The sequence below is a fragment of the Neocloeon triangulifer genome, unplaced genomic scaffold (assembly GCF_031216515.1).
Source record: "Neocloeon triangulifer isolate White Clay Creek 2 clone unplaced genomic scaffold, ASM3121651v1 ptg000013l, whole genome shotgun sequence".
NCBI lineage: Eukaryota > Metazoa > Arthropoda > Insecta > Ephemeroptera > Baetidae > Neocloeon > Neocloeon triangulifer.
In genome coordinates, this window is record NW_026775555.1 from 4,494,933 (window position 1) to 4,522,931 (window position 27,999).

The 27,999-nt window shown below is 37.0% G+C and overlaps 2 protein-coding genes across 4 annotated transcripts; one reads left to right on the top strand and one right to left on the bottom strand.

Moving 5' to 3' along the window:
• The first annotated feature begins 24 nt into the window (after window positions 1-24).
• LOC132199208 (3-hydroxy-3-methylglutaryl-coenzyme A reductase) lies at window positions 25-26,533 on the top strand. 2 transcript variants are annotated; one of them, XM_059623766.1, is made up of 18 exons: window positions 25-190; window positions 15,270-15,502; window positions 20,420-20,534; window positions 21,174-21,261; window positions 22,258-22,448; window positions 22,516-22,622; window positions 22,798-22,946; window positions 23,395-23,523; window positions 23,659-23,798; window positions 23,860-24,125; window positions 24,181-24,375; window positions 24,445-24,686; window positions 24,739-24,916; window positions 24,975-25,081; window positions 25,138-25,342; window positions 25,393-25,567; window positions 25,617-25,755; window positions 25,811-26,533. In XM_059623766.1, the coding sequence occupies exons 2-18, from the start codon at window positions 15,314-15,316 to the stop codon at window positions 25,878-25,880; spliced, it is 2,685 nt and encodes an 894-aa protein (XP_059479749.1). In that variant the 5' UTR covers window positions 25-190; window positions 15,270-15,313; the 3' UTR covers window positions 25,881-26,533. The 2 variants fall into 2 exon arrangements, with proteins under 2 accessions (XP_059479749.1, XP_059479748.1); XM_059623765.1 differs by lacking the exon at window positions 25-190 and adding an exon at window positions 11,319-11,526.
• On the bottom strand, window positions 18,185-27,994 carry LOC132199209 (DNA repair protein complementing XP-A cells homolog). Of its 2 annotated transcripts, XM_059623768.1 has the most exons (6): window positions 27,690-27,994; window positions 27,414-27,549; window positions 27,191-27,321; window positions 26,850-27,133; window positions 26,629-26,792; window positions 18,185-18,194 (listed from the first exon to the last, which is right to left on the bottom strand). In XM_059623768.1, exons 1-5 carry the CDS (start codon window positions 27,854-27,856, stop codon window positions 26,644-26,646), a joined length of 867 nt encoding a protein of 288 aa, XP_059479751.1. In that variant the 5' UTR covers window positions 27,857-27,994; the 3' UTR covers window positions 18,185-18,194; window positions 26,629-26,643. The 2 variants fall into 2 exon arrangements, with proteins under 2 accessions (XP_059479751.1, XP_059479750.1); XM_059623767.1 differs by lacking the exon at window positions 18,185-18,194 and having other exon boundaries at window positions 26,628-26,792.
• Between the last annotated feature and the right edge of the window lie 5 nt (window positions 27,995-27,999).

Genomic DNA, 27,999 nt, shown 5'->3' on the forward strand with positions numbered 1-27,999 from the left:
CTCGAGGTGGCTCCACTGCTCGAGTTAGAAAAATCCGATAAACAAGGTGAATCATATGATCGTCCGAAAATTCTTGCAGGGGAGGCTTAATTTTCCGAATTTGAACTTTCCAAAATCACCAGCCTGAAGATGCATTGAATTACCCGATTGGCAGGACCTTCAGGACCAGCAAGAGCACAAACGTCCTTCGGTAAGTACCTGCAAAACTCACCCTTTCAACTTCTACGTTGGATTGCATTAGGGGTTGATCGGGAAGTACAACGTGGGAAACCATTACGGTGACCCAATTTCCGCTAAATCCTCTGCAATCCCGGCGGAATTTTCTACAGCAATAAATTTCGAATGCATTTTTAATTGACGCGTTAAATTTATTTTAAAATTTGTGAAGATTCGACTGATATTGGAAGCTAAAATTTTTATCTGAAAATTGTGAGCAAGCTTTCTTAATTACTTAAATTTCACCATTTTTAAAGTTAATTTCTTACAAAATCCAGAATAGTTTGCTTAATATTTTGCCGCAAAATCAGCTTCAAGCAGTTATATAATCGCCGGCTAATGAAACCTCAATCAATTAAAGAAATCAATGAGAAATTTCAATTTTCGGTTCAGTTCAATTCGCCACAGCTTTTTGCTTTTTACAACCTTCGCGGTATTGCATAAACACCTTTCAATAATAAGTACGTAATCGAATTGATGCCATTAAAATAAATGCCTTCTTTTGAATGGATTTGCCTCCATAAATTCCGACTTGATGGCGACAATTTTTTTTATTCACTCACTTTCGTGGTCATGATCGAGCACTTTAAAAAACAATTCACCTTGGCCTTAATAGAAAAGCGGCTGTGGACCCCTTTAAAAGTTGATTGACCCACTTTTTGGGGTGTGACCATCAAAAGTGAGGAGAGAGAGAGGCCTTGACCATCACCTAGAGGCTGAATGAGTCTCGTCGTCAGGCTGGCTGGAGGAGCTTCCAGCCGAGGAACGGGTCTTCCCAGTAAATGATGATCACGCCTCAAATGCTGGTTTTTTTTTTAAGTTTTACTGCCAGTGGAATGGGAAGAATAAAATTATCATTGAAGTCATCTTCTTAACTTGAAAATTTATGGAATAGATGAAATTTTCTTGAATTAATATTGGTTGATCCTACAATCTGTTCTGAAAATTTTAATTGGCGCTAATTTTTTGCGGAATTTTGTGTGAGGCAGTTGAATCTGGCTGTTGAAACAAATTTATAAATGAAGGCAATTTGGAAGAATTTATTTGGATTTATATAAAATAATTAAATTATTTTTGTTTGTTTGTTCAAATCATGAAAAATAAAATGTTTTAAAGGTAATCGTGTGATTTAAAGAATAAAAAGGCACAAGTAATAGGATAAGTTATAATTCATAATGAATTAAATCAAATTCCTTTGAAACAAAATTAATTAATTTAAAATACACTTTCTTATGCAAAACTTTTAAATTTAAATATATAAAATCAAGCTTGAACAAGATTGCTTGAATTTTCATAAGGCGGATTACAGTAAATTTCATTTGTTTTTAAAATAAAGTAAACTTTCTGGTTGGCGACCTAAATATCTTACTTAAAATTAACAAAAAAAAGAAACAAAAATATCTCTGAAAAAAATACACCATTGGTAGATTTTAATAAGAAATATACTGCATTTTTTTAACAACATGAAACAAACATTAAATTTGTTTGAAGAGATCAACATTCAAGGAGATGATCATGGAAGTAAAGAACTCGAGCTTTGCCCTCGTTGTACAGAAATTTGTTTTTATTAAAACAATTTTCACCATCTTTATCTCCCCCATCAATTCAGTAAGTTGAAAACATATAAATATAGTATCTTGTTGGAAAAAGTTTATGCAAAAAAAGTTTTATCAAGCTTAAATGACTAGGACTAAATGTGTATTTCGCACAGATGCTCTTTTTATCGTAAAACTATTTTCAATCAATAATTTTTAAGAAAAAGATAAATTTAAATGAAGGAAGGAAGTGAAGAAAACGGGCTTTGTCCTTAAAATTTTTTATTTTATTTTAAATAACCCATTGCAATAGTTTCAAAATTCAATCTTTTGTAAACAAAAAAATAATGGAATTTTTGTAATCCTTTTTTATATTATTTTTTCTTGCTCGTGAAATAGAGTTGCAGATCACCATTAAACTCTTAGAGCCATTTTGAATAAAAAATAAATTTTTCGAATTTTTCAATGAGAACACACCCCGTTTTCTTCACTTTCATGATTGAGTGCCGCAATTTCTCAAATCTAAAAAGTAAAAAAAAATGTCCACTGATAAATAGCATGGCAGTTTTCATTTGCTGCGAACCGCTAATAAATCGCAGGCACTTGCCTGACTTTGCTCCACCCCGTCTGCGAAACATTTTCGCACACCTTCTGCTGAAATCAGAGCTCGAAGAAGCGCATTTTCACGGAGCATTACATCCTGCCTGGAGCAACCGATATTGCTCTCTGGTGACCCGAAAAGCGAATCGCGGCTCTATTTGCAGCTTCAAGTGAACCAGAATGTATTTTCCTCGTCGATTTCCATCCCCTGCTGAAATGAATAAGGAGATCGAGAAGGCTCAAATCAATTGGTGCGGAGCTCAATGAATTAATTTTCATTCTATATTGTCCTCGGCCCATATTTTAATGGCCGTGGAGAACAATCAATCCGAAAGCCGCTCGCACGTCGTGCTGATTATTCGCACTTCTCGCTAATCAGCCCGTGAGCAGCGACGACAAACAAATTAATATGCAATTCCTTCCTCGTCAGACAAGCTCTCGTCTCTTTGTTTCTTGGAATCGAAAGTCTTTTGTCGACTTCGGAGGAAAATAGAGTAGCTTTATCATCATTTGAGATTGAATAGGCGTGATAATTTATATTTTAATTAGCTCAAGTGTTAATGTGCCTGTTTGCGTTGTAATAACATATGAGAATGCAAATGAGGAAGAATTACAGAACAAAAACACGTCATTTGCATAAAACAGTTACTGTTGCTTTGTAAATGGAAATTATTAGTGGTATTAAATTATTATATCTCTTTTTATCGTGATAATTTGCCATACTCAAATACTGTTCAAATTCAAAAGTAAATATCAATTGGGAACGTTTTGCTACTAAATATTATTTCTCTTTTTTAAATAATAATAATAATAAAACCAGCCAAATCTTAAAAAAGTTGAAATGAAAATTTAACATAAAAGCAAAAAATAAAATGGATTTTTTTTTAAATTGTGAATACAATGGTATTATTATATTCATTTAAAGTTTTAATTTACTTTGTTTAATTGCATTTTAGACCCAAAGAGCAATCGTAATTTAATTTTGAGCACAAATAAATTGATATTACTAACCTCCCGTTGGAAAATTTATTCATCCTAACTTCAAATGATATAGTTTAAGGGATTTTGTCATAAATCTATTAAAATTGGATTAAATTTGTACAAAAAATATTACTAATTCAGCGTATATTTCGTATTTTATAAATTATTTTTATTTTAAGAAAACTAACGCGGCAAGAAGTAACAAAGAAATAAAATCTATTTATGGCTAAAATTAAATTCATAAAATTCCATTCAACTGCATATCATTAAATTCGTCTTTTTATTGATCGCCGCCGAGTCTCAAGAACCGTCTCAAGCCTTATTCAGACATCATTTTATCTCTATCATATTATAATTTTTTCCACCCTGCTCTGGAGCAAGAAAAATTATATCAAACAAAGGCTGCATGAGACATAAAACACATCATGGACGGTCGTTATTATGATACATAATTCCATAAGCAAATGCATCCAGACGCAAATTGCCTCATTACTGCGGAGAAAAATTGCGGTGTAATATTTATAAAGACTCTTTAAATTCCACCGCACGCCCGAGATGCTCTGCTCTTTCTCTCTGCAAAGTTTTGCGCCGGCCTTGATGATGAATCGCACCGACTGTGCGAATAATAAACCAATTATTTCGCGGTCACGCAGCCTCCGCTAAGATAAAAAGGCGATTCATCATCTCCGTGGCGCCGCCCTTAATAAACAAAAAAATTCAAATAAACTAGCAAAGACGTAGAAAAGTAATAAAATAGGCGAACCTTGTGGTTCGAAAATGTTCTCACACCGGAGACCCATCCCTTTTTTGTGTTTCGACATGTAAAAATCAAGCAGACTTATACACGCCCTGTCAACATCACACAAACACACGCATGTGTTCAAGGCAGTCTGCAGTATTCGGCAATATAGTTTTGTAAATTCGTTAATGAACCGTTTCGTGGAACGAAAGCCGCGAGAGCCTTTCATGAATGGGAAAATGAGCGATAAATATTTGCCTTTTACAACAGGTTAATGATATACAAGAAGGTTAAACACCTGTCGATAATTACAGCGTATTTAATTGTCGCAGAAAAAATTTACCTTTAATTAAAAAAAATGGTTTTTGGTAATTATTAAAAAAAGGTTGAAAATTCAAAATCACGAATAAACCTTTTTAAGAGGATTTAACGTGGTTTTAATGAAACTGTGAAAGATAAACTTGGCTTTAAAGATAGGAATACATACCAAAATTTTGAATTTTAATGAGGAAAATAATTTCCCCCGATTTTTTTATTGACCCAAAATCTTTTTTATGGTGATTTGAATTTAAAGTCGGTTTTTTCTCGATGGGTTTTGCGAGTTGTTTATTTTTTAAGAAAAAACAATATTCTGCTCTACATTTTTCGGCTGCAGCCATAATTCATGAGCTGAAATCATTTTAACAGGAATTAGTACAAATATAAATTTTATTTTAAGTAACAATTTTCAATTAACAACCCACAGGAACCCATCAAGGAAAAGCCGACTTAAAATTCTAATCACCATGAATCAACCCTCGATCGTGAATTTCTACTACAAAATCTATTTTTTTTTAATGGTCTCGAAAAATTAAAAACTTGATTAAAGCCTTAATTATCTTGGTTTTAGTGAAGATTTTTATTTTTTATGAAGCAATTTTAAATAAAAAATCAATCTTTTTGCGTCATTAAAAAAATTTAATTCTTTATTAAAAGACAAAATTTTTGTTTTTATTCCATTTCGTAAAGCCAAGTTTTTCCCCCGCAAAATTTCAATAAAACCTCGTAAAAATTAAACACTGAAACTGCTTTACAATTTTTCAATTTACAACGACAAAGACACTGACTAGAACAAAAACACAAACGAACACTAGAAACAATTTGGAGCCACAAACATAAAACATTAATTTTATTTCCTGGGAATCATTCAAATTTTTAATTCAGCGTGATTAATTTTTCTTTTACGAATTTTATAAGCTCACGCTTCTATAAACAACTAAATCGTTGAATCGCATTTATGAAATTTCCATTTCTCAATTTATAAAAACGGCTGCAATCGTCGGCGAGTTACAAAAAAGGTCGGTTTTGCAAAACCAATGAACGCGCGCAACCGGTGCCATCTGATTGATCAACGGTGTGTGTCCCAACGGCTGACCCACAGCGTGGCCTAGGCATAGGATCGGCCCATAAAATAGAAATTAGACTTTTTTGAGGGCACGCCACCCAAAGTGTTCCTCTCATGCAGTCTGCTCTCTATGGTAATGACAGCACCACGTGGCCGCGACTTTCACTTTCACGCTTTCTCTCGGAAAACGCCGCCCGCTGCTGGACCAAGCAAGAAGTGCGACGCGATCGATCGGCTCGTTTGCTCGGCCACATCCGGCGGCCGAAATTTCCATATTTTGTTCCAAAGAGCGGCCGGGCCGGACACGTGACTCGGTCGGCAGATGTTTGATCTTGGGCACGTAGGCGCGATGTTTTGTGCCCGCGCCTTTTGAGGATCAGTGTCATTGCTGAATTTATTAGCGCCCTTTATTATAATGGCGATAATTGCACAATTGGCCGCGCCACAGCCTGTTTTGATTCTCGCGATGAAAGAAAGAAGTCCATAGACTGTTCTTTTTTGACCTTACAATTTAAATTTCATTGTCCGTCTATTTTATTATTCACTTAACACAAAATACGTAACAATTTTTTATTGATATTGAAGAAAAATATTCCAAATTATTTTACCTGGTTCATCAAAAAGATCAAATGAAATAATTGCAAATGAAATTTCAAAGATAATTTATTTCACTTTACCAAAATTAAAAATTTTCCTTCTATTAACAAAAAAAATTGTCATCCATTCCTAATTACTGGAATTAGCATTTGCTTCTTAATTTAAGAGCCTCTCTATAAAAAAAATTATTTATCGTCCACGCGAATGAGGAAAAGAGGACAGGTTAAAAAAATTCACGGCTTTTTATTGCTCTGCTGACAAAGTAAGCAACCTTCATTAGCATCTCTGCTTTTCTTTATCTTCATTTATTTTTCACGCTCTTTATTCTGCACAAGAAAAATTCCGCGTTTAATTAAGGCGCGCAGTAAAATCGCGTAAAGGGAGCTCGAAAATAACGCCGAAAATATTACACGGCGAGCAATTTCGAGCAGCCGTGCGAAAACTGCGTCTCGTTCGTTCTTTTTCGCCATGTCTGACACCTGCTGATATGAAATTAAACGTCACAACGACGGAGAAAGTGAAAATATAATGCGCCGCGTGTGTGTTTTTGAGAGCAAAGATTGCAGCGTTTTGCAGAAAGAAAGAATAAGTTGGTTGTTGTTCTTATATTGGAATAAGATGCAGGAGACAAAGTGTGCTGCGTGCGAGTGTCAGGCGCGATTATTGAGCAAGATCATGGCTCATGGAACGCGCGGCGCGGGAGAAAAAAAGATACACACACACCTGGTGCCATCCGCGCGGCATAATGGGAATGATTATCCTCCGTAATGCTCTCGCGCAGTTACACCACGGACGTCATTAGCTCGGAACTTTCATTTCTAACCCTCTGCTTGCCTCTGCGCGCATGCAAATTGCCTGATTTTCGTGACTGCACAAACACCACGATGCGATATAGAAGCGGCAGAGAGGATCTTCTAGGAGAAAATTTAGGGGTGCTGTTTCCTCCCTTCCGCTCATTTAATGAAACTTTTTGCCTCGAAACGATTGAACCAATTTGGGATGCAAATTTTTGTTATTTGAACTTGCAAATTATTATAAAAAAGTTGACGTTTATTTGTCATTTGTATCACATAAAATTGGAAATTGTAAGAAAAAGAAATCATTCAAAAGAAATTCTAACGTGGATCCAGAAATTGAGCGTGAAAACCACTGCTCGGAAAACGAATTAAAATGTCCAAATTTCAACTTTTAATTTGACATTTTAATTCTTTTCAAAACAGATTTGGATTTTTGTTTCAAAAAAATTAATTTTTCTATTAAAAACTAAAAAATCAAGACAAACGGCAACACCGTGAACATGACTATGATCATAAATTTCGCTTACTGAAAGGTCATTCCAACGTGTACCTCGACCTACACTTATGTACCTCTCAACTGAGAAGCTAATAAGGAAAAAATTGCTCAGATTTTAATTATTCATTTGCACCATGTAATAATAAGCTTAATTTAAAATGTTTTTATTTCTTTTAATTATAAATACTTTGGTTGGATAAATCATAGGCTTGTTGGAATCATGTTAAAATTGTTGAAAAAGACTCGGACATTTAAAATTGGACATTTTTTTTTTTTTCCGAGAATTGTTTTCTCGCTTAGTTTCTGAATCCATGTTTAAAAAATTAAAACAGAAACTGGTTAACATTTCAAAAAGCTATACAAAAAACCCACAACTCGACACAAAAATAACACAACAACAATTATCAACTTCTTGAAAGTGGCAATAAAATTAAATAATTATGCGCTTTTTACTGATCAACTTGATGTGTCATTCAAATGGTTTATAAAGAAATAATCGAAACAATAAATAAGATTGATGATCTAGAATTACCAGAACAATTAAGTTATAAACATTTGCTCAATTTGTGTAGTTTATTGAGACAATCAGAGACAATGGAGAATTTATTCAACAAAGTTTTAGCAAAATTGTGGTGGTGCCGTTTTTTCCAGCATTTCCTATTTTTCAAATAAACTAGTTTCAAAAATGGAATTATAATAATGCATTGTAACTATTGGACAAATAATAAAAATAGAAAATTTTGATGTTTTCAAATTTTTTTACTTTAAAATGAGTAAAATTTCTAAACATAAATAAATTAATTGAAAGTAACAATCAATAATATTATCATCTCACTAATTTTTCATGAGAATCTATTTCACTTTTATGCGCAGACCTTGATGTAATGCAGACTCATCTGCTATTTATTCGGGGTAATAAATCTCCTGGGCAAATTACGCCTATTTTTGGTGCGGCAGAAACACCTCGTGCATGCTTTCAGTCAATTTGGAGCCTAATGGCGCCTCGGGCTGGTGATTTTTTTTGCCCCATACACTTATTTTTATACATCTCTCGGCAAGTGAGCAGGCTAAGAACGTATTCGGCGTGAAATTGCACGTTCTCTTTCGAATAAATGAGCGTCGGCCTTGCTGACTTTCTTGGGCAGTGGGCCGAATGAGTAAAAAGTGTATACCATTGCATAACCGCGTTACTCGTGACCCCGCGGGCGCCGCGCTTATCCGAACGACTCTCGGTGTTTTGAAAACACGTGTGCGGAAAATTTAATTGCAATCGAATCAATTAGCAGGCAGGGAGGAGAAAAGTTTCTCAAACAATGAAGAGCTTTCTCCGCGCGTCGTCGGACCGGACGAAGCTCGGTCTCGATAATTGTGTGTTCTGTGTTCGAAATACGCGGAAACTGCCGTAAGTGCACAGCGGTGTGTAGACATAACACCATCAGATATATTCGGTGACGCCATCGGCACTTTTTTTTTCAATTGTGCTAATTTTCGTGTACAAAAGCAGGCAGAGTGATGGATGTGCGAAAATGCATATCAGACCAAACGCGTCACGAGTTCAATATTATGTGATGTAAAACGCAAACAGGAACGCAATGCGCCAAATGGAAACGATTCCGCAGCAGGAAAATTCGGCTGTTTGAAGTGGCTTTCTCGCGCAAAACAAACACCGACGCACTGCAGATTGAATCCGCTTTGAAGTTTTTGTATCGCCGGCTTTTTTAACGCTCTCTGTTGTGGGTGGAAACCAGAAATGAAACATGCGAGATTTTGCGGTTAATTAAATTTGAAGCCCAGACTGGGATGAAAACATCATCCTTTATCATGTAAATTGTAATTCCTAGTAACAATTTAAAAAAAATTTAATTATTTTTATTGAACAAATTTATAATTATATTAATATACCAAATTGAACTTAAAATATCTCTAGAAATTATTACAAAAATAAACAAAGATGGCATTCCATGAAATAAAATGAATGAAAGTGCTTTAAATTTTTTTCTACAGAAATAAAATTGCCACTTCAATATGTAAAATTTAATATTTCTGCTACCTTTAAAGCCCTTTTTTACTTAAAATTCGCTTTTTTTTTACTTTTAAGAACGGTAATTATTTGTTCCTTTAGCAAAATACAGTAAATCAGTTTTTTCAAAAAGAAATATGATCGTGAACCAAAGATAAGCGTGTTTTTTTTTTATTTATTTAATTCGCAAGTCTAGCGCGACAGGTTAGTTTTCTCTTTAGTCTTTATCTTTCGCGACCCCGCTCAAAACGATTCCGTGTCTGATTTACGTCTTTGTGGGTTTGGCCCGACGCTATGCGTATATAAAATACTCCCAGTGACAATCTGTATAAAATTTAAACCCGGATTAGGTAGCTCGTTTGACATCGCATAAGCCTATTCAAATCTAGCGAATTTTCCTATAAATCGCGGTGAATTTTTTGAAAGGAGACAATGCGAGGCCACGTGCTGGGAACGTGATTCCAAATGCAAGCTTGAATGGATTACTTCGAAAACACTCGTTTCTTATGCAACCAGCTGCGCGCTGCCCAGCGTTGAGAAACGGGTCGCCGGTGCGCGGCGCTCGCAGAAGAGAGATTTCGCATGAATTATGTGCACGGCGGCAACTCTCGATTTCGGATAATTTACGGTCTGTCCCAATGAACTCGTTTCCGCGCCAGCAAGGCTTCTCAATGGATTTTCGAGCGAATGAAGTTTTATTGCTGAGAGCCGAAAAATATATCGATTTCAGAGTTTAATAATAATTTATTCACGAATCAGCACGATTACGCATGCAGTTCGGCTGACTTATCTCGCTGACACGGCGGAATATCTCATTTGGCCGTGTTTACATATTAATTTTGACTTCGTGTTTGCGTACAGAGCACTTCAGTAAATCAAATTTTCATACAGTTGTGAAACATCGGGCCCCAGACAAAAATATTATTTGGTATGGAAACATTTAAACGGAATGAAAAATTGTTTTTTAAATCCAAATTCACAGTTTGCTGGTCTACCTTTAAGATATTTTATGATATGATGCTTATGCTTGTGAGAAAGACAGACATAATTTTGATTTTTTTTTCTGTTCACTTTTCCTAATTTAATGTGATGTTTGTCTCAACGTGTTTTCTAAGAAGTCACACAACATTGGAATTTTTTTGTTTATTATTTAAATTTTCTGATTAAAGTTTATTTTTGATCAACATTATTTGTGCTTTAAAAAATTTTTAAGTTCTGAAAAAACCTGTCAACTGAAAATCAAAATAATGGTAATGATTTAAAATCTTAAATCGAATAAAAATATAATAATTAATTTATTATAACTAAAAGTCTACATTTAAAAAAAACAATAATTAAAATTTATTTTGTAAAAGTTATTAATCAAAGTTTTAATCGTTTAAATTAACTAATAAATCTAATAAATAAATAATAAATATTTCAGATTCAATCTGAAATTTTGTTATTGAAAAGATGAGGTTAATCGCAACAATGTGATTCAATAGAAAGATATTTTTATCAACCTCTGTTGTATTAATTGCTGTTTAAATTCATTTTAACTTTGTAAAACATCGAGGAACCACTTGTTAGTAAAAAAGATTTAAATATTAAAACTATTGAACTTTTTAACTACAATAAATTTATTAGAAATCTCATTAGTATAAACAAGGTTGAAAAACAACTTGATGCAAATTATCAACAAAGGTATGTAATGTAAAAAATAAATATTCAGTTGCACATGCAAGTGCACGCGTGCGTCCCATTTGCCCGTATCGTGGGCCGCGCTGACCGGGTTTTTTTCCTTTCGCGCTTCCTTCCCGAGTCCTTTCTTTCTTTTCGGAGCGTCCGACTCGTCGTGTCCGACTGATGAAATCGTCGAAAAGAGCGCGAGAAGTGTGCCGGGCCGGAGCGCGCCGCCGCGGCAGCTTATCCCTTCTTTTGCCGAGCGTCGCCGCGCGCTGGGTTTCTTTCTTTCACCGCCTCAGTCAGTTTCGTGCGAGAGATCTGTGCGCGACGAGCCAAGTATAAGTTCTGCTCCATGCGGACACCGCCGAGCTGACAGTGCTGGTGCATTTTGCGAACGAACCACCCCGTGACACTTTTTCCCTTCGCCAATTCTGCACGATGCTGGCGGATCAGCCAGCTGCTGCTGCGGCGGCCACGGGGCTCAAAACTGCGCAAGGTAAACTTAAAAATTTAATAAAAAATATTTTGTTTTTGCAAATAAGTACAAATTTTTATAAAAAAATAGTTAAATGAAATATTTTGAATTCAAATTTGCAAAGGTGTGCAAAAATATCACTTTAATTTTATTAAATTAATTTTTGCTAAGTCAAACTGCTACAAATGGACAATCTTGCCATTTTTATATCCTTTTAAAGCAAATAAAACTTGGCTTAAACAAATAAGGAGCATTTAAACAAAAAACATCTTCTAATTTAAGTGTACTGATTTATATAACTTTTAGCTCCACAAGGAAAAATTATCATATATTATGATTATATCCAAACAAGATTACACTTTGAACAGTTAAAACTAATAGAGCCATTGAAGTCTGTGGATGAGTCTCTAGGAAAAGCATTTGGTTATTTGATTATATGATAAATACTGTTTTTAAAAATAATAAGATTTTCGAAGGGAAAATTTGAATAATTGGATTTTTATCTTTAAAAGTTTTCCTTTTTTGGTAAAATTTTCTTCTATAATATTTGAAACTTGCCTATTTCCTACACCACGTTGAAAAGTTTGCCAATGCAAAAGCTGTCACGTACTATCGCGAATTTTACTTTGCCAAAAGCGGTCCGCCTTGAGAGCGGCCCGCACTATAAATCACGTCTCTTCATCTGCACAAAGTGACAAAGTGTACCCCAAAGTAGAATAATCGCGCTTTGCATGATAAAATGTACATAGCCGTGTTCGCCGGCGATCGATTTCGAATTTTCCTCTCGGCCTGCGATTCATAATAGTACTGCACGCATATTAGCTCCAGTTCCGCTACTGCAGATAACATCGTCATCATCATCACAAGTTTACACTTTTACTTCTTACATGTGAAATCGGAGAAATTCCATTTATGGAAAATCCTTCTCCTTGCCCGGAACGTTTGATTTTCTTTTCTCTAAAGTTTTTTTCCATGGTTGTTAAAAAGCTAAAAGTTTGGGTATCGAGATGGAACCCATTCTGACCCAGTTTCGACCTTGACTTTGCACACAGACTCGCAGGTAGAAAGAAAAGAGCTATTTAAATAGTGCTTTCCGTGTACCTTTGAATTTATTTATGGTCGGAAGGGGAGTTTTAACAGCATCGACAGGCAACAGCTGTGGCGTAATAATTTTATTAGTTTCTTGGAAAGTTGAGAGACGCGGCGGATGAGGGATGGAGGGATTCTCACATTCCTAACTTACAAAAATAAATTCTTTCATGCTTTAATTAAACTTATCTTATTTTCAAATAAAATTTTTGTATGTCATTATGAAGGATAAGATCAAATAAATAATTGTCACCTTCCTGTTTTTAAACCTCGAAAATTACTCAGTCCTCGCTTCGACTCTTTTATAAATAATAAGTATTGTTATTTTTTCGTCTTCAGTCTTCCTAAAAATTACGATTCAAGCACCGTCTCGAAATTCACGCTCACTCTCGCAAGGCCACGACGAAGTAAATAATCGTAATGTCATCTCCAAATTGAAATGCAACAGCGGTTTCGAATTGATTGTCTGCCCGTCTCGGCCGCTTCAATTTTTCCTCGTCCAGTGAGCCGCTGACCCTGACAATCGTCTGCTTAATTAACTTCTGCTCTATTGGTCGTCTAAAGTGACTCAAGAGACTCTGCATCATTGGCGTAGGTCTGGAATTTTAATCGAAACCGCGGAAACTTTTCATCTTCCTTGTCATTCAAAAATTTCTTATCAAAACCTATAATGATGCAACTTTCATTTGGCGTTTTCCTTGCAAACTTATCAGACATCTGCGTTTTCAATATCGGCCGGATTGTGTTCTCTTGACAGCACTATTCTGACGATTGGAAAATTTCTTCTCTTTCTCCCTCGTCGTGTCTTTCTTTTGTCCTCCATTGTCTCGGCGGCGCAATCGAGTCGACGACGGCACCACTTGTACTTTGCAGAGACAGCTGCTGCCGCTGGCACTTTTCCAAAGAGTTTGCCAAAAGACGTACGCGAATATTGGCACCTGAGTGATGTGTCCCTGGTCGCGTGACTTTTGACCTTCGGTGCTGCGTGAACTATTATTAAAGCTTTAGTTATGCAACAAGAATTTAATGATCTCACTGACCCCAACGTGAATTTCGTGGTATTTTTAGCACTGCTCGAAAGTTCAAGAGGTTCATCATTCAATCAAAATTCAAAACGCCGTAATTGTTAAAAAAAATTGTTATAATTCAAAGAAATGTTTGTGTTAATATTTATCAAAAAGGAAAATTTTGTATTTTTTAAAGCATTGCTCACTGACCTGAAATTTATTTTATCTTTACTGTTAAAGGCAGAATATTTTTACTCTTCAGTTTCCTTATTTATTTAAACAAGTCCAACGGAGCATTTTGTCCTTCTCAGTCCGAGTGTTGTTCTCGCCCTCAACGCACAGACACATGCAAACCGACTCGTAAATCAGACGCTGCTTTTATCCGCGTTCTCTGCTCTCTTTATCTTTATATTCCTATTATATTTTTATTCCGTTCTTGCACCCGTCTTGCGTCACTTAGATTTATTTCGGTCGACGCTGCTGCATCAAGTCTCGTTTTATTCTCTTTCATTATTAAAGCATCCGCCGCGCGAATCGAATTGAAACTCAAAACGGAGCACTTTGGTTTTCGCAGCGAACGTTTCCTCGTCGCGCGAAATTGCGTCACGCCCCGCGAGTGTCGCGTTTCTTTCCAAGCACGTTGCGCGCTCATTAGCTCATTACCCTGCTTCAGTATGGTCATCGTCGGCCGGGGAAAAACCTGCACAGACCTGCGAGGAGGGAACGTTTTTGAAAGGTGCATGACTTCATTGCACGTCGACAATGACGAATATTTATTTATTCATTCATTGTTCTCGATTGCGCACCGCGGGACTTTCTTTGTCAAAAGAAAATAAAAATTGTCCAATAGAATCACGAGGTGCTAATTTATTGCCACTCAGTATGAGCGCGGCGGTGAAATTATAAACAGATGCGGCCAAAGAGAAAAGTAATAATAAACATTACTTGCAGCTTTTCCTTGTGTTTATGTCTGTGCGAGATGCGTTTTCTCAAAGCATATTCATCGGAAATATGACAAATGAGAGAAGCGACCTTGCCATTTGAACTCCATCGGTGCATCTTTTAGCACATGTTGCGTTACTATTAGATTTTTGCTGCGTAATGCATTCGGTTGTAAACAATTTGATATTAACAAACATTAATTCTAAGTTTTGAATGAAGAAAAACAATTTTTTTCTTTTAAAAAGATAAAAATTCAAGTTTAATTAACTCCTGCAATAACTAAATTTGATTTTATTTGGCTAAATATGGGTCAAATTGATATATTTTACATTATTTCAAATGGAGAATAGAAATTAAATAAATAAATTTTAAAACTAAATTAATTTTTTTATTCATTAAACTCTATCTACAGTTAAATCGTAAATCTTCAAATAATTACGTTATATTTAGCACATAAACAAATTTTGCAGACAAGCAGCTGATTTGCCAAAATATTATCAATAACATACACTGGTGTCAAAAGCCTTGAACTTGACGAAATCCAGACGCCTCCGGTATTACAAACGCCATCTGTAAAATTAGCCTATCACAACGTCTTGGCTCTCTGAACAAAATGCTGCTTTTTCATTTACGACCTGCTATAAACCTGATGGTGTACAAAATGGGGAATCCCAATTAAGTGTTTTGTAAAGGATGTGGATAAGAGAATCTGGTTTTTTGTTTCAGGTGGAGGTAACTCAGGGTCATCGTCGTCCTCCGGCTGGTGCGGCATGGTGTCCAGGGTGTTCAAGGTGCACGGCAGCTTCTGCGCGTCGCACCCTTGGGAGGTGATCGTCGCCACCCTGACCCTGACCGTGTGCGTGCTCAGCGTGGAGACCAGGGCTGCCCTGCAGGACGCCACCGCCAACCCAGCGCCCACCTGCAACGCCTGGCGGAGGAACTGCCCATCCGGACTCGAGGTAAGCAAAGTTTAAAGCCTCGTATTTGAAATGTTAAGAAATTACAAGGGATGAATCGTTCAGAGATATCTAGAATTTATTATTGTAATTTTCAATAATTTTGATTAAATGTTAATATTTTTTTAATTAAAAAAGAATTTTATTTAAACTTAAAAAATATGATTTTTTTTTATTTTTTAAAGTGTAAACTTGTTAATTTTAATTTCACTAAATAAATTGGTATTTTTTAATAATTTTTTTAAATTAAGTAATTTCGAATTTATGTAATTATATTTAAAACTTTTATTATTTATTTAAATTGAATACCAACAATATCTATGGCAGAAAATTGGAGGTTCAAATATTATTTAATGTTTTTCTTTTGGGTCAAATAATTTCATTGCCTTTTTCAAGGCTTTAGTAATTTTTGATAGCCCTGTTTTGCAGAATTATGATACTTTTGTAAAATGTGCATAGATAAACCTAAAATTGCAAACTCTATTATCTCATTCATTGCAGAACGCCGAACGGCCAAATTTTGCATTTTTTTTATGTTAACAAATAATTTTTAAATATTTTGGAAGAAACCCTGATGATGAAAAAGCAATGATTTACGATTTACTGCGTTTCCAAAGCAATTTCCAAACTTATTTTTACGCGAACCCTTCTCTGCATCTCACGACAAATCTGACTCTGACAGCGGATTAATCCACATTCAGATCGATTTTCCTAAACTTCGGTTCCTTCAACGTTGGGTGTCAATGACAGACCGACTTATTTCGCGGCAATTGCGGCCGGCAGCAAAGGGCCTATTAAGAGCAAATCGAGAATTCTTGAGGCGGCGCCGAGTCAGAGGTCATGAGAGCTACTTGTATGGCTCCGGTGCGGCGAAAAGGAGCCGATTTCGCGCGGGTAATGAGCTTAGTGCCCGCAACGCACACAGAGCGTTCCGTGATTGCAGAAGGCTGGCGAATTACCAGAGAAATAACAACAACGTCGGGTCATCTTCGTGCAGTGTGGAAAAATGGATGAAATACTCCGTGAAGCTTGAAAACCTTAAAAGTGGAGAAAATCGAGGCCGCAACGAAAGCCATTTAGCAAATTATAACCGCACATTGTTGGAATTTGGCAGATTTTCTGCTGCACTTTCTCCTGCTCAAAAATAGATTGAACGTTTTAAAAACAAAAAATAAACGGCGTTTTAATCAACACATTTGTTGCATCCTCTGTGGAGGAATAGAACCTGTGCGCGCGGTGGAAAGTTACGGAGCGGAATGTGATACATATCCGGATATGAGAGATGTTGAATGTTTTTAATTAGAAAGAACCGAGCAGTTTTACCGAGATTTTTAGAATGTCCCACTTTAAAGTGTGGAGCTCTGGTTGGCTGCGGCGGCTGTTGGCCTCTTCTTCTTCTTCTTCTACATACAAAAGAGTGAAAAGTGATAAGCATTGCCGGCGGCGTCGCAGCAAAATCCGCGCTCGCCGCGCCGATTGATATTCCGCACCTTCACCCAGTGATAGTGACCCACATTGATTGCATTTCGGACGAAAATGCATGCATGTGTGTATTTCGGCTTGGTCATTGCCAAAGTGGAAATCGCGCGTGCGGAGAAAGTAAATCGCCGCTCGGCCGAGTGTGGAAAAATGCACGTTTTTCTCGCTGCGATGCTGCCGCGCGTAATTGAATTATGCTTGATAATTACGGACGATTCCGCTCGTTAAAGTGCGCTCACGGCGATCGCAATTGTTTAGATATTAGATTGCTAATTCACTTTCTTCGACGAGAGCGACATGGAAAGTTGTGTGATGATGATGACACGCAGCAATTCTTTTTCTATTGGCGAAATTTGTCTTGCGCGAATCATTAACATAAATTGCTCAGGCTAATGTTGAAAATAAACACTTTGATTGTGCGCAATTTGAAAGAGTTAGTGGCGAAAGAAATATCAATAGTCTGCATGGTTAATTAATTTAAAAGTAAATAATCATCCCAAATCCAATTTTGTAATAAAAAAACAAATTTATTTGTTCTGTGACTTGATTTTAGTCTTAATTTCTAAAAAAGAATCTGTTGTTTTATAATAGAATTGTTGCCGCGCAATACTACAAATTTTTAATTTATTTTTATGCATTATTTATTACCAAAATCTTCATTTTTAAATTTAATATATAAAATTAAAAATAATAATTTTTTTATTAAAACATGATCAAGGGTTGATTCATGGTGATTTGAATTTAAAGTCGGCTCTTTTCTTGGTGGGTTTTGTGAGTTCTTCGTTGTTTAAGATAAAACAATATCCTGCTCTACATGTTTCGGCTGCGGGCTGCAGCCATAATTCATGAGCTGTGAAATAATTTTTACAAGAATTAGTACAAAATCAATTTCTTTAAAATATTTTCGTTTCAAAATAACAATTTTTTTTGTGGAAAATTATTTCAAGTGACAATTGTACACAAAACAGTTTTCAACGCAAAATTTGACGATTCAAGTTTTTTAACCAAATAAATTTTTGTTTAATAAGTTTGGTCAGAATATTATTTATTGTTCGGTTTTTCAGAGCAAAAATAAAAAATGTTAAATTATATGTGGAATTTTGAAGCAGAAGAAAAAGCGATTTAACACCATCGTAAGCTGATTAGCTTATTCCTAGGTTGTAAACGGATTTTAATATCAGTAGAGCAGCTCTTTTATGGAAAAAATAAGTTTTTAAACTGTATATTAAAAATTACAAGGTTAACTAATGTGTTGCCTAGGATTACTTCCTAATTTTGCATTGATCAGAAAACCAGTTTTCAAAATAAAAACTATTTTTAGCACTTCTCCTCTCACTTAAACCATCAAAGAGTTCAGGAAGTCGTTTCGGCCACTGCTTTCAACAAGGCGCGTCACTTTTCAAAATAGTTCCTCGTGTTCACGGCCCAGCACTCAATTAGCATAAAATGACCGAGCACTATTGTCAAGCACCCTAAAGAAATCGCCGCCCGGTGATGCAACATGTCCTCGGTGCCGCAGCAAAGAATCTGTAAAATAAGAAATCCGCAGTTTATTATTTTATTCGCCGGCCTCTGCTTTTACTTTCAAACCGCAAATCGCCGACAATAACAATTATCGTGCGCTCTTTATGCCGAGTTGCGTAACGAGAATCTGCGCGCACGATCTCTTGTATTGGCTCTCACGTGCCCAAATCCATTCATTCTCGGCCAATATTTGTAAAAACATGATGAAATAACACCTAAACAGTTGGCGGCTGGCTGGCCCACTTTTGCGGGGAAAGTGTCAACGAGCCGGTCTGCGCGGCGTATTTATTTTCCTCGCTGAAATAATCTGCACTCGAAAAAAAAATTGTGATCCCTTTGCTGCATCTGCGACGGTCCTCCCTAGAGAGCGACTTTTTGTTCGCTAGAATTTCTGCGGATTTTCGCCGACTATAGTGGTGGCGTCACTCCCTGTGATAAATAATGCACTTGGTTTGTTTGTGTTTCAACCGTTGAGAGAGAGAAAGAAAGTTCTCTGCATAATTAAAGCAGATGTGCTGGGCGTCACCCTCCGCAAGCTTTGAATCACTAAAATTTATCAAATGCAGATGATGTAGATATATTTTTTCGAGTCATAATTTACATAATTTACTATTTTTCAAAAATAAATTTTAACGTGGATTCAAAAACAGCAAGGAAACGAATTAAAATGTCCAAATTTCTACTTATAATTAATTTTCAATTCTTTTCAAAACAGATTTAGGTGTTTTGCCGTTTGTTTTTTTATTTTTAAATGGAAAAATTAAATTTTTTGATTTTTTTGGAAACGTTAATCCTAATATGTTATGTAAAGAACTGGTTTTTCCAATTAAACGCTTAAATTTGGATATTTTAATTCGTTTTTCTAAATCCACGTTAAAATTTCTTTTGAAAAATTATTAAAACGTAAACTGGAATGCACTTTAACAACGCAAACACGACAGAAATCTACAGTAAAAATTACAAAAAAAAAAACACTTGTTTCTTACAAATTAACATAATTTCACTACATAAAACTAACAAAAGTTAAATTTCTAGTGTTATTAACAAAACGCGATCTCATTTGAATTACGCAAACTTATCAGCTACGAAAAATCTATACTCTCTTGAGTCTTGAGTCACCGCCGCAAATACTGACTAACAAAAGTTTTGGCCTGTGGCTCGAGTTTAAAAGTTTCCATTCGTAAGAGCACGACTGCGAATTGTGCTGCTTTTAATGAGACTCGGGCTTAATTATTTTAGCCTTATCTTCAGCTAAAATGAAATCTTTTTCATTTTAAGGAGTCATTACTGAAGTTACTCCAACTCATCAAATTGAGTTTTATATGTACTTCCTTCCTAATTAAATTTATGCTAAAAAATTATGTAAAAAGAAATAATTGAATTTTTTATTCTGACCCCCCATTTTAAAACTGCAACTTATGCTTACAATTTAAATTTGTAGGAGTTGATTTTGTTTGTAAAATTAATAATAAACTTGGAAGTGAAGAGATCGGAGTTTTCCTCTTTGTAAAAAATAAAATCATGATCAAGGAAAATATAAAAAAAAAAAAATCTGAAAAATTGAAGAAGAAGAAAACTACATTTTAAAATAATAAATAACAAATAATTAACTTATTTCAAATTTTTAAACAATCCTATTGATTCTGCTGACCTGCTTAATTTTCACTTCAAAATATTCATCCTCTGTTCTGTTGTTAAATTCAACCCTCTCACTTTGAAGTTTCACTTTCATGGGATATCTCTGAACATTCACGCCACGGTTCCGAGTCCAGACCTCTAAAACCACCATGCGGCGGTTAATTTGCACGATCCCCGCAGACTAATTAATGCGAGGCGAGAACAAGACTCTCGTCGAGTTGTGTCGCGGGTGGCCAAGTGAAACTTTTGATGCTAATCCCAGTTTCTGTGTTGTTGCAGCCCGAGTACAATGCGGCCGACGTGATTGTCATGACCCTCATCAGATGCGTGGCCTTACTCTACAGCTACCACCAGTTTCGCACTCTCAGCAAAATGGGCTCCAAATACATCCTGGGTGAGTGTTTCGCCCGAGGGAGATGCTCTTTTTATATTCAACTGGCCGATAAATTTGCATGGAGCGCTCGTCCGTCCGCCACAATTGCGCCGCAAATGGACTTTTGTGCGGGCCAATTTGGCTTGATGAGTAGCAAAATAAGCCACCGGCGTTTGCGAGAAAAAAAATGCAACTCTGTGAAACGGGAAATTGAGTTTTGGCGAGCAAATCATTTTTTCCAGCACAGTCGGATATTAATCCACTTTAGAAGATTCAATTTGTCGATTGTGCGAATATTTGCACTTTTTCAATTTACCCGAAGCGATTTAACTCATAATGCGTGTGATTTTGTTTCTTTTAAAGTTGTAATGTTCGCGTGGATTTTTACTATCCACATTTTACGTCATGACTAAATAGAAATTATCCAAGAAGATGTAACGCGCAATATAATCCTCTTTCACAAGTTGCAGAATAAATTTCTTTTCCACGCGGCGGCGACACTCCCCTGTTTGCGAAGACGGATTTTCACACTTTCTTTTGTTAGCCATTCATTAAGTCGCTTGCAAAATACCTTGCGCGAGTCTAATATTTCAGAAAAAGAAGGAAATTTTCTATGTTTATGTGCTTGAATAATTCTGATTTTTTCCCCTCTGATTTCAGGCATCGCCGGCCTCTTCACGGTCTTTTCCAGCTTCGTCTTCAGCTCGAGCGTGATCAATTTCCTGCGCAGCGACGTTTCCGACCTCAAGTGAGTTCACGCACTCGGTTTTTGATGCGAGAGAGCACAAAACATTGGCCGTGATAATGATCGACCTTGCATCAGACGCACGCTGTCCGTTTGTTTATGCTGCGAGAGACGGCTCAGCGGCTCCTTATGGCCGGAGAAAGTAAATCGCCGTGGCGGTGCCAGAGAAAGTCTCGAACGCGCGCGCCTTGGGATTCTTTCTTTTTTTATTGGCACCGCGCGGCTGTTGCAATTGTCGTTTATTAAAATTTTCGTGTTTATTCTAGACGAATGTCCACTTAAAATAAATTTCAATATCGTATAGATTGAGAAATTGGTTCTGCTCGTAAAATTTAATTGCAGTGCTTTTTTAAATTTATTGAGCCTACTGGACTTGCGACGTAGATATTTTAACCAGTTTTGTCCTCTGTGTTTTTTTTTAACCAGCATTCTGCATTAGCTCTTGGGAAAAATAATTAGCAGTACATTCGCATCCTGTAAAATAATTTAACGAGGGTGACATCTACACTGTAAATAAAACATCTTAGTGTGAATTTTTTTATGTCAACTGACCTATTGACTCTATTTTTCCATCCAAATAAGGGTGATGTGAACGTGATTTGCTGAAATTTTTATCAATTTTGATCGGGCCAATTTTGAGTAAAATTATTTTAAGAAATTCCCACAAGAAACAGAGTTAAATTTAAAAATTTAAGTTGTCCCAAACAATGTCTCCTTGAAACTGACATCTAAAAACCAATGCTAATGCGGAGAAAAATATCCTTCAAACTTGGACGGGCTGTTTTTTTTCTGCTAAAGCCTCTCGTTAAATAATTATGAAAATGTCAACATATTTGTTGCGGCCACAAAAATTTAGATCAATATTTCTTTCAACTTAAAATAACAAAATATTTTTTTAATTAAATTAGCAAACAAATTATTTTAGCTGAAGTAATTTAATTTTTTTAATAATTATTTAAAAATTGGTTAAAATTCTGATTCTTGTTATTTTTTTTTCAGGGATGCTTTGTTCTTCTTCCTTTTGTTGATCGACCTGTCGAAAACAACTCTGCTGGCTCGGCTGGCTTTGAGCTCCAACAGCCAGGCCGAAGTGCGCAACAACATTGCTCGCGGCATGGCGATCGTCGGCCCCACAATCACCCTTGACACAGTGGTGGAGACTCTGGTCATTGGCGTTGGCACTCTATCTGGTTAGTTCGCACGCTTTTTGCCAAGATGCAAGTCGATTAATCGCAATACGTGCGGTCGCTTTTTCAGGAGTGCGCCGTTTGGAGGTTCTCTGCGGCTTTGCTGTCCTATCAGTACTTGTCAATTACATTGTGTTCATGACGTTCTACCCGGCTTGCTTGTCATTAATCTTGGAGGTAAATTAACTGAAAATTTTCTGTTGCGGTCTTATTGAAAAAAGTTCAATAAGATGAGATCACAGTGACCCTGGTTGCTGATGAAAAATTACTCTGCGCTTGTTTCGGCCGCAACATTTTGATTAAAAGTTGCTGCGAGGCCAAACGCAATTAACTCTGATTTTTTTACTTGCAGCTGACGAGAAACAGCGAAGAGAACCGTCCCTTGTGGAACGACAAGTCAATCATTCTCGGTCTGCAGGAGGAGGAACAAAAGCCGAATCCCGTCGTCCAGAGAGTCAAAGTCATCATGTCGGCCGGTCTAATGCTGGTTCACGCGAGAAGGTGAGCAAAGTAGCCAGAATCGCGTCAGAGGCATGTTTGTTAGAAAAGTAGCACCTTTTTTGCTTTGCTTTGATTTTCGGTTGCGATGGCAGGAAGTGAGGCTTTTCATAAACATGAGGCCCCTTACGAAGTAGGTTGAGAAAAGCGAGTGCGCGCATTCAAAGTCAAATATTGTGTTACGTAAATGGTGCAAACTGGCAGCTAAAGAAAGAGGCAAACCGCTCTCATTTCCATACTCCTTGTTAGAATTTATGTGTGTTCTTTGCATCGTAATTTTTTGTTTGTGTGAGTTTCCTTTCTTTGTAACTGCACCCCCTCACAAACCGCATTGCGCGCCGTCCGTCCAGCCAGCGCACATGATTCATCTCTCGCGTTCGCACCGAGCACTCTTCTTTTTTTGCTATAATAACGGCCAGAGTCATACAATTTTCAATTATTGCTGCTCCAGCCGCTGGCCATTCCGTACCGAGGAGGAGGATATTCTAAAAGTTGCTTCACCGGCCGGATCTCTCGGGACAGAACACAATATGCCTTCCAATAATACTGAAGAAGCTGAAATTCCTGCCTTGATTATGAAGTAAGTGTAGCTTTTATTATTTCCAATTTTCACCGCTTATTATGTATCATTAACTAGTTTCAATTTTTTTTTTATAAAATTTGTGTTTACTATTCTGTGTCTCATTGGCCTGCTTGCTGATCATGAAATTTGCAGGTGGTTGACTGTTAGTGCCGACCAGGTTGTGATTTTAATTCTGCTGCTCGCTCTTGCTGTGAAATATGTATTCTTCGAAGAGCGGGACGAACTTGCCGAACAGCTCCTTTTGCCTGAAACCCCCACAGGAGAGGAAGCAAGTGAGTGTTATCAATGATTTTTCTATATTTTGAGTTTCAAACTAATTTTTAATGACTTCAGATACTGCCCGACTTAACTTACTGCTGCGAAGGCGCTTCGGCCCTCCTGGCTATGAGCCATTGTGCCAAGCCGAGGCTGCCGACAAAGCCCCCATGGAGGATAGAGGTGTCCAAACAGACCATTGCTCCTCAGCCTCCTTCTGTCTTGGCTCGACCCCAAGTGAGGAGGCCCTTGACGAAGCCACCGACGCCTCCACAATCACCCCTCCCCAAACGCCAGCTCTGAAGAGGAACCTGGACGAGTGCCTCACAATCTTCCGTTCAGTGGTGGGAAATTTTTGCTTATTTTTTTACCATTTAATACTAAATAAATAATGAACAGGAGGGCGCTGCAGCACTGTCTGACGAAGAGGTGATCCACCTTGTCAGCCACGGACACATTCCTCCTTACCAGATCGAAAAGGCTGTCAGTGATTTTGAGAGAGGCGTCTGCATCAGGCGGCAAATCATCGGAAAGGCTGGAAGTTTCATCGAGGCGCTGGAGAATCTGCCTTTCAGAAATTACGATTATTCTAAAGTAATTCAACTCTCCCAGACCTTTTGAAAGTTCAGCAAGTTTCTAATGCAAATGAATCCTCGCTTGTAGGTTATGGGATCCTGTTGTGAAAATGTGATTGGCTACATGCCAGTTCCTGTTGGTGTTGTCGGTCCCCTGAGGTTGGACAGCGACAGCTACTACGTGCCTATGGCCACGACTGAGGGCTGCCTTGTGGCCAGCACACACCGTGGTTGCAAAGCAGTAATGACATGTGGCGTCTCCAGCCGAGTCGTAGCTGACGGCATGACCAGAGGACCCGTTGTCCGTTTCCCCTCAATGACCAGAGCAAGGTAAAGACTTTTTAAATTTAATAAATTATATGCTAATTTACACAAATTACAGTGACGCTATGCACTGGATAGAACAGTTGGACAATTACGAGCAGCTGAAGGAGAGTTTTGACTCGACCAGTCGCTTTGCCAGGCTCAAAAGGCTGCATGTTAGGATAGCAGGACGACATTTGTTCATCCGGTTTGTTGCCACCACAGGTGACGCAATGGGCATGAACATGCTTTCAAAGGTATGCTGGAAAATATAAAAATTTTACATGTGATATAAAAATTGATTTCGCTGTTTAGGGCACTGAATACGCACTGAAACTCATTCAAAAAGCATTCCCTGAGATGGAGATTTTGAGTCTTTCAGGAAATTTCTGCACAGACAAAAAACCAGCAGCAGTCAATTGGTAAAAATAAATATATTGGAATTAAATAGAAAAAAACTATAACTTTTTGATATTAGGATTGAAGGCCGAGGAAAGTACGTAGTCTGTGAAGCCATCATTCCATCTAAAATTGTGACCACCGTGCTCAAGACCTCGGTTCAAGCCTTGATTGATGTCAATATTGCCAAAAATATGATGGGTAGCGCCATGGCTGGCAGCATAGGCGGTTTCAACGCACACGCAGCAAACATTGTCACAGCTATCTATATTGCCACTGGACAAGTAAATAACCTTTTTTTTTTAAATAACAAAAATTATAATTTGTTCTGAAGGACCCTGCACAAAATGTGGGCAGCAGCAATTGTATGACCCTGATGGAGCCTTGGGGAGAAGATGGGAAGGACCTTTATGTCACCTGCACCATGCCCTCCATTGAAATCGGAACCGTTGGTGGCGGCACCACCCTTCCCGCACAAGCTTCCTGCCTAGACATTCTCCGTGTTAAAGGTTTGATCATTCTTAATACAAAGCGTTCCTTTTCTAATTTCTCAATCAGGCGCCAGCAAAACCAACCCAGGAGAAAACGCAGACACTTTGGCCAGGATTGTGTGCGGCACCGTCCTTGCTGGTGAACTTTCCCTGATGTCCGCCTTGGCAGCTGGACATTTGGTCAGAAGCCACCTCAGGCACAACAGGTCAGTTTGATGATAAATTTTTTTTTCAAACAAAATCTTAAAATTTGTTTTTCAGGTCATCTACCTCCAACACATCGATGGAGGCGGCGGTAACGTCCGCCTTGTTCAGCTCTCAAACACACTGACCTGCTTGACCCTCAGATTGGTGATCATCCCACTGCCCACCGATCATGCAACAGACACTTAAAATCCTCTTCTTCTCTGCTTCGGAGAATACCATTGAAAAAAAGCATTGTTGGCCAAAGTGGATAATTGAAACTTTCTAAGTAAACCTCAGCTTCGAGAAGTTCACTGATACATATACGGGCACTTTTTCCCGCCCAAATTGAGTGATCAAATGTGCGTATCATTTGTAATAAGTGTGAATGCTGAAAGTACGTAAATGGTGTAAATAATTTTGTAATTTTCAATGAAGACATTTTCCATTTGCTACTCTTACCTCTATTGCAAAATGAGACATGTTGAAATTATTTAGAAAAAAACGACTTGCTGAAGCGCACTAACAATAAGTGAGGCTAAAATTGGCTGAAATTACTCAGCTGATTGTGTTATTATTTATGACTGTCGATTTCATTGAAAATTGTGCCCCTGATTTTGGATTTTCCATTACGGCACCTTGAATTTGGTGGTCAAATGTCGATGCTCAGTGAGTGATGAAGTGTTAGTTATTTTTATGGATTGAGTCAGGTCTTCCCTGGATGAGTACTTGTATTTTTCAGCAAGTGCCTGTTTATAATAGGCCTATATTGTAAATTTTATTGTAACGGATTATTAAAGATGAAATCAAAAACGAGTAATTTTATTTTGAACTTCACTAAATCTGTTATTTTAAAAATTAAATAAAATAAAGATCAGAAATTACGAGTACTGTGTAAGTTTTGCTCAGAATTACATTTTCTCAAAGGTTTCTTCGTAACCACAAGTGGTGCAAGTGTGGGAGTAATTATCATCACCAAGATCTGTTTCTGGTCCAAATTCGTGCTCATGATTTGCTTTCGTCTTGTCGTAAAGACTGCTCCTCACCTGCATCCTCAAGCCTTTAAATTGAAACAAAAATGTAATTTTTTTTTTAAATTGAGCTAGAAAAATATTACCTTTCATGTGTTTGCTATACTTCTTGGCTTTGCTCTTCTCCCTCTTTTCATCTCGCCGTTCTCTTTCCAATTCAATCTCCTCAAGATTTCCCCAGACTTCGAGGGCCCTTTCTTCAACCTGCAGCTGCAGATACAATTTCATCTCTCCCCATCTGACATCATGGGGGTTCTTGCGAAGGAGAAACTTCAACGGAGGCTCCCTTTTATCCAGATCACAATCTTTGAGTAAATAAGTGTTTTTGGCGTCGGTTTTTGTGATTAGTGCGTGTTGCTCATCTTGGTTTCTAAAATGATCAAGAATTGTAGTTTTTAAGCAAAATGTACCAAGGTTAAAAACTCACTTGCATTTGTCACAAACGGAATAATCAAAATTGTTCAGCAGGAATGAATCGTCAAATGATTCGCTGCATTCCAAACATTCAGGTCTATCAAGGTCATTCACAATGGGTTGCGGATCCTCAGTTATTTTTATCTGTCAAACATTCATTATTTTAAAAAGGGGAAAAGTTTTAATCTGTTTTATTATCTAAATATAAAATAAAACAGTGAACAAATTTAATGAACCTCTTTCTCTGTTTCGCCATCAGTTTCTTTAATGAAGAATCCACCTTTTGTGTCAATCATTTTGGTGCCTTGAACTCTCATTACATTTTTGTCTTTGTCAAAAAATGCTGCCTTATCATCACCACCAAAACTTGACCTGTGAAATAATGCAACATTCATAATAATTGATAAAAATTATGTAGTAACATACTGTATATTTTTTAACAAAAGGACAAAAGATTATTTATTATGATTTATGATTAATGTATTTAATTACTTAGCAGTATTTTGGTTTACCATTTTTTATTTGTGTAGGGCTTGGTTTTCTCTCTCAATTCCTTTAGCTTCAGAGCCCTTAGCCGGTTTATTTCTATTCTCTCCTTTTGCAGGGCAGTCAAAAAGCCAGAGGATTCACACGACGTGCTGCTGCCTTCACCAGAGTTGTTGGATTTGGTGCTCGACATTGTGGAGAAGTTTAGTCTGTCACCAAAATCACACAATTACAATTTAATTTTACAATTCATTTACTTCTTCTAATTAAGATTAAGATTGAATTGAAGGGGTTCGGCGAATGCACACACAAGAAGTGGGCGTGTATTTGTTTACG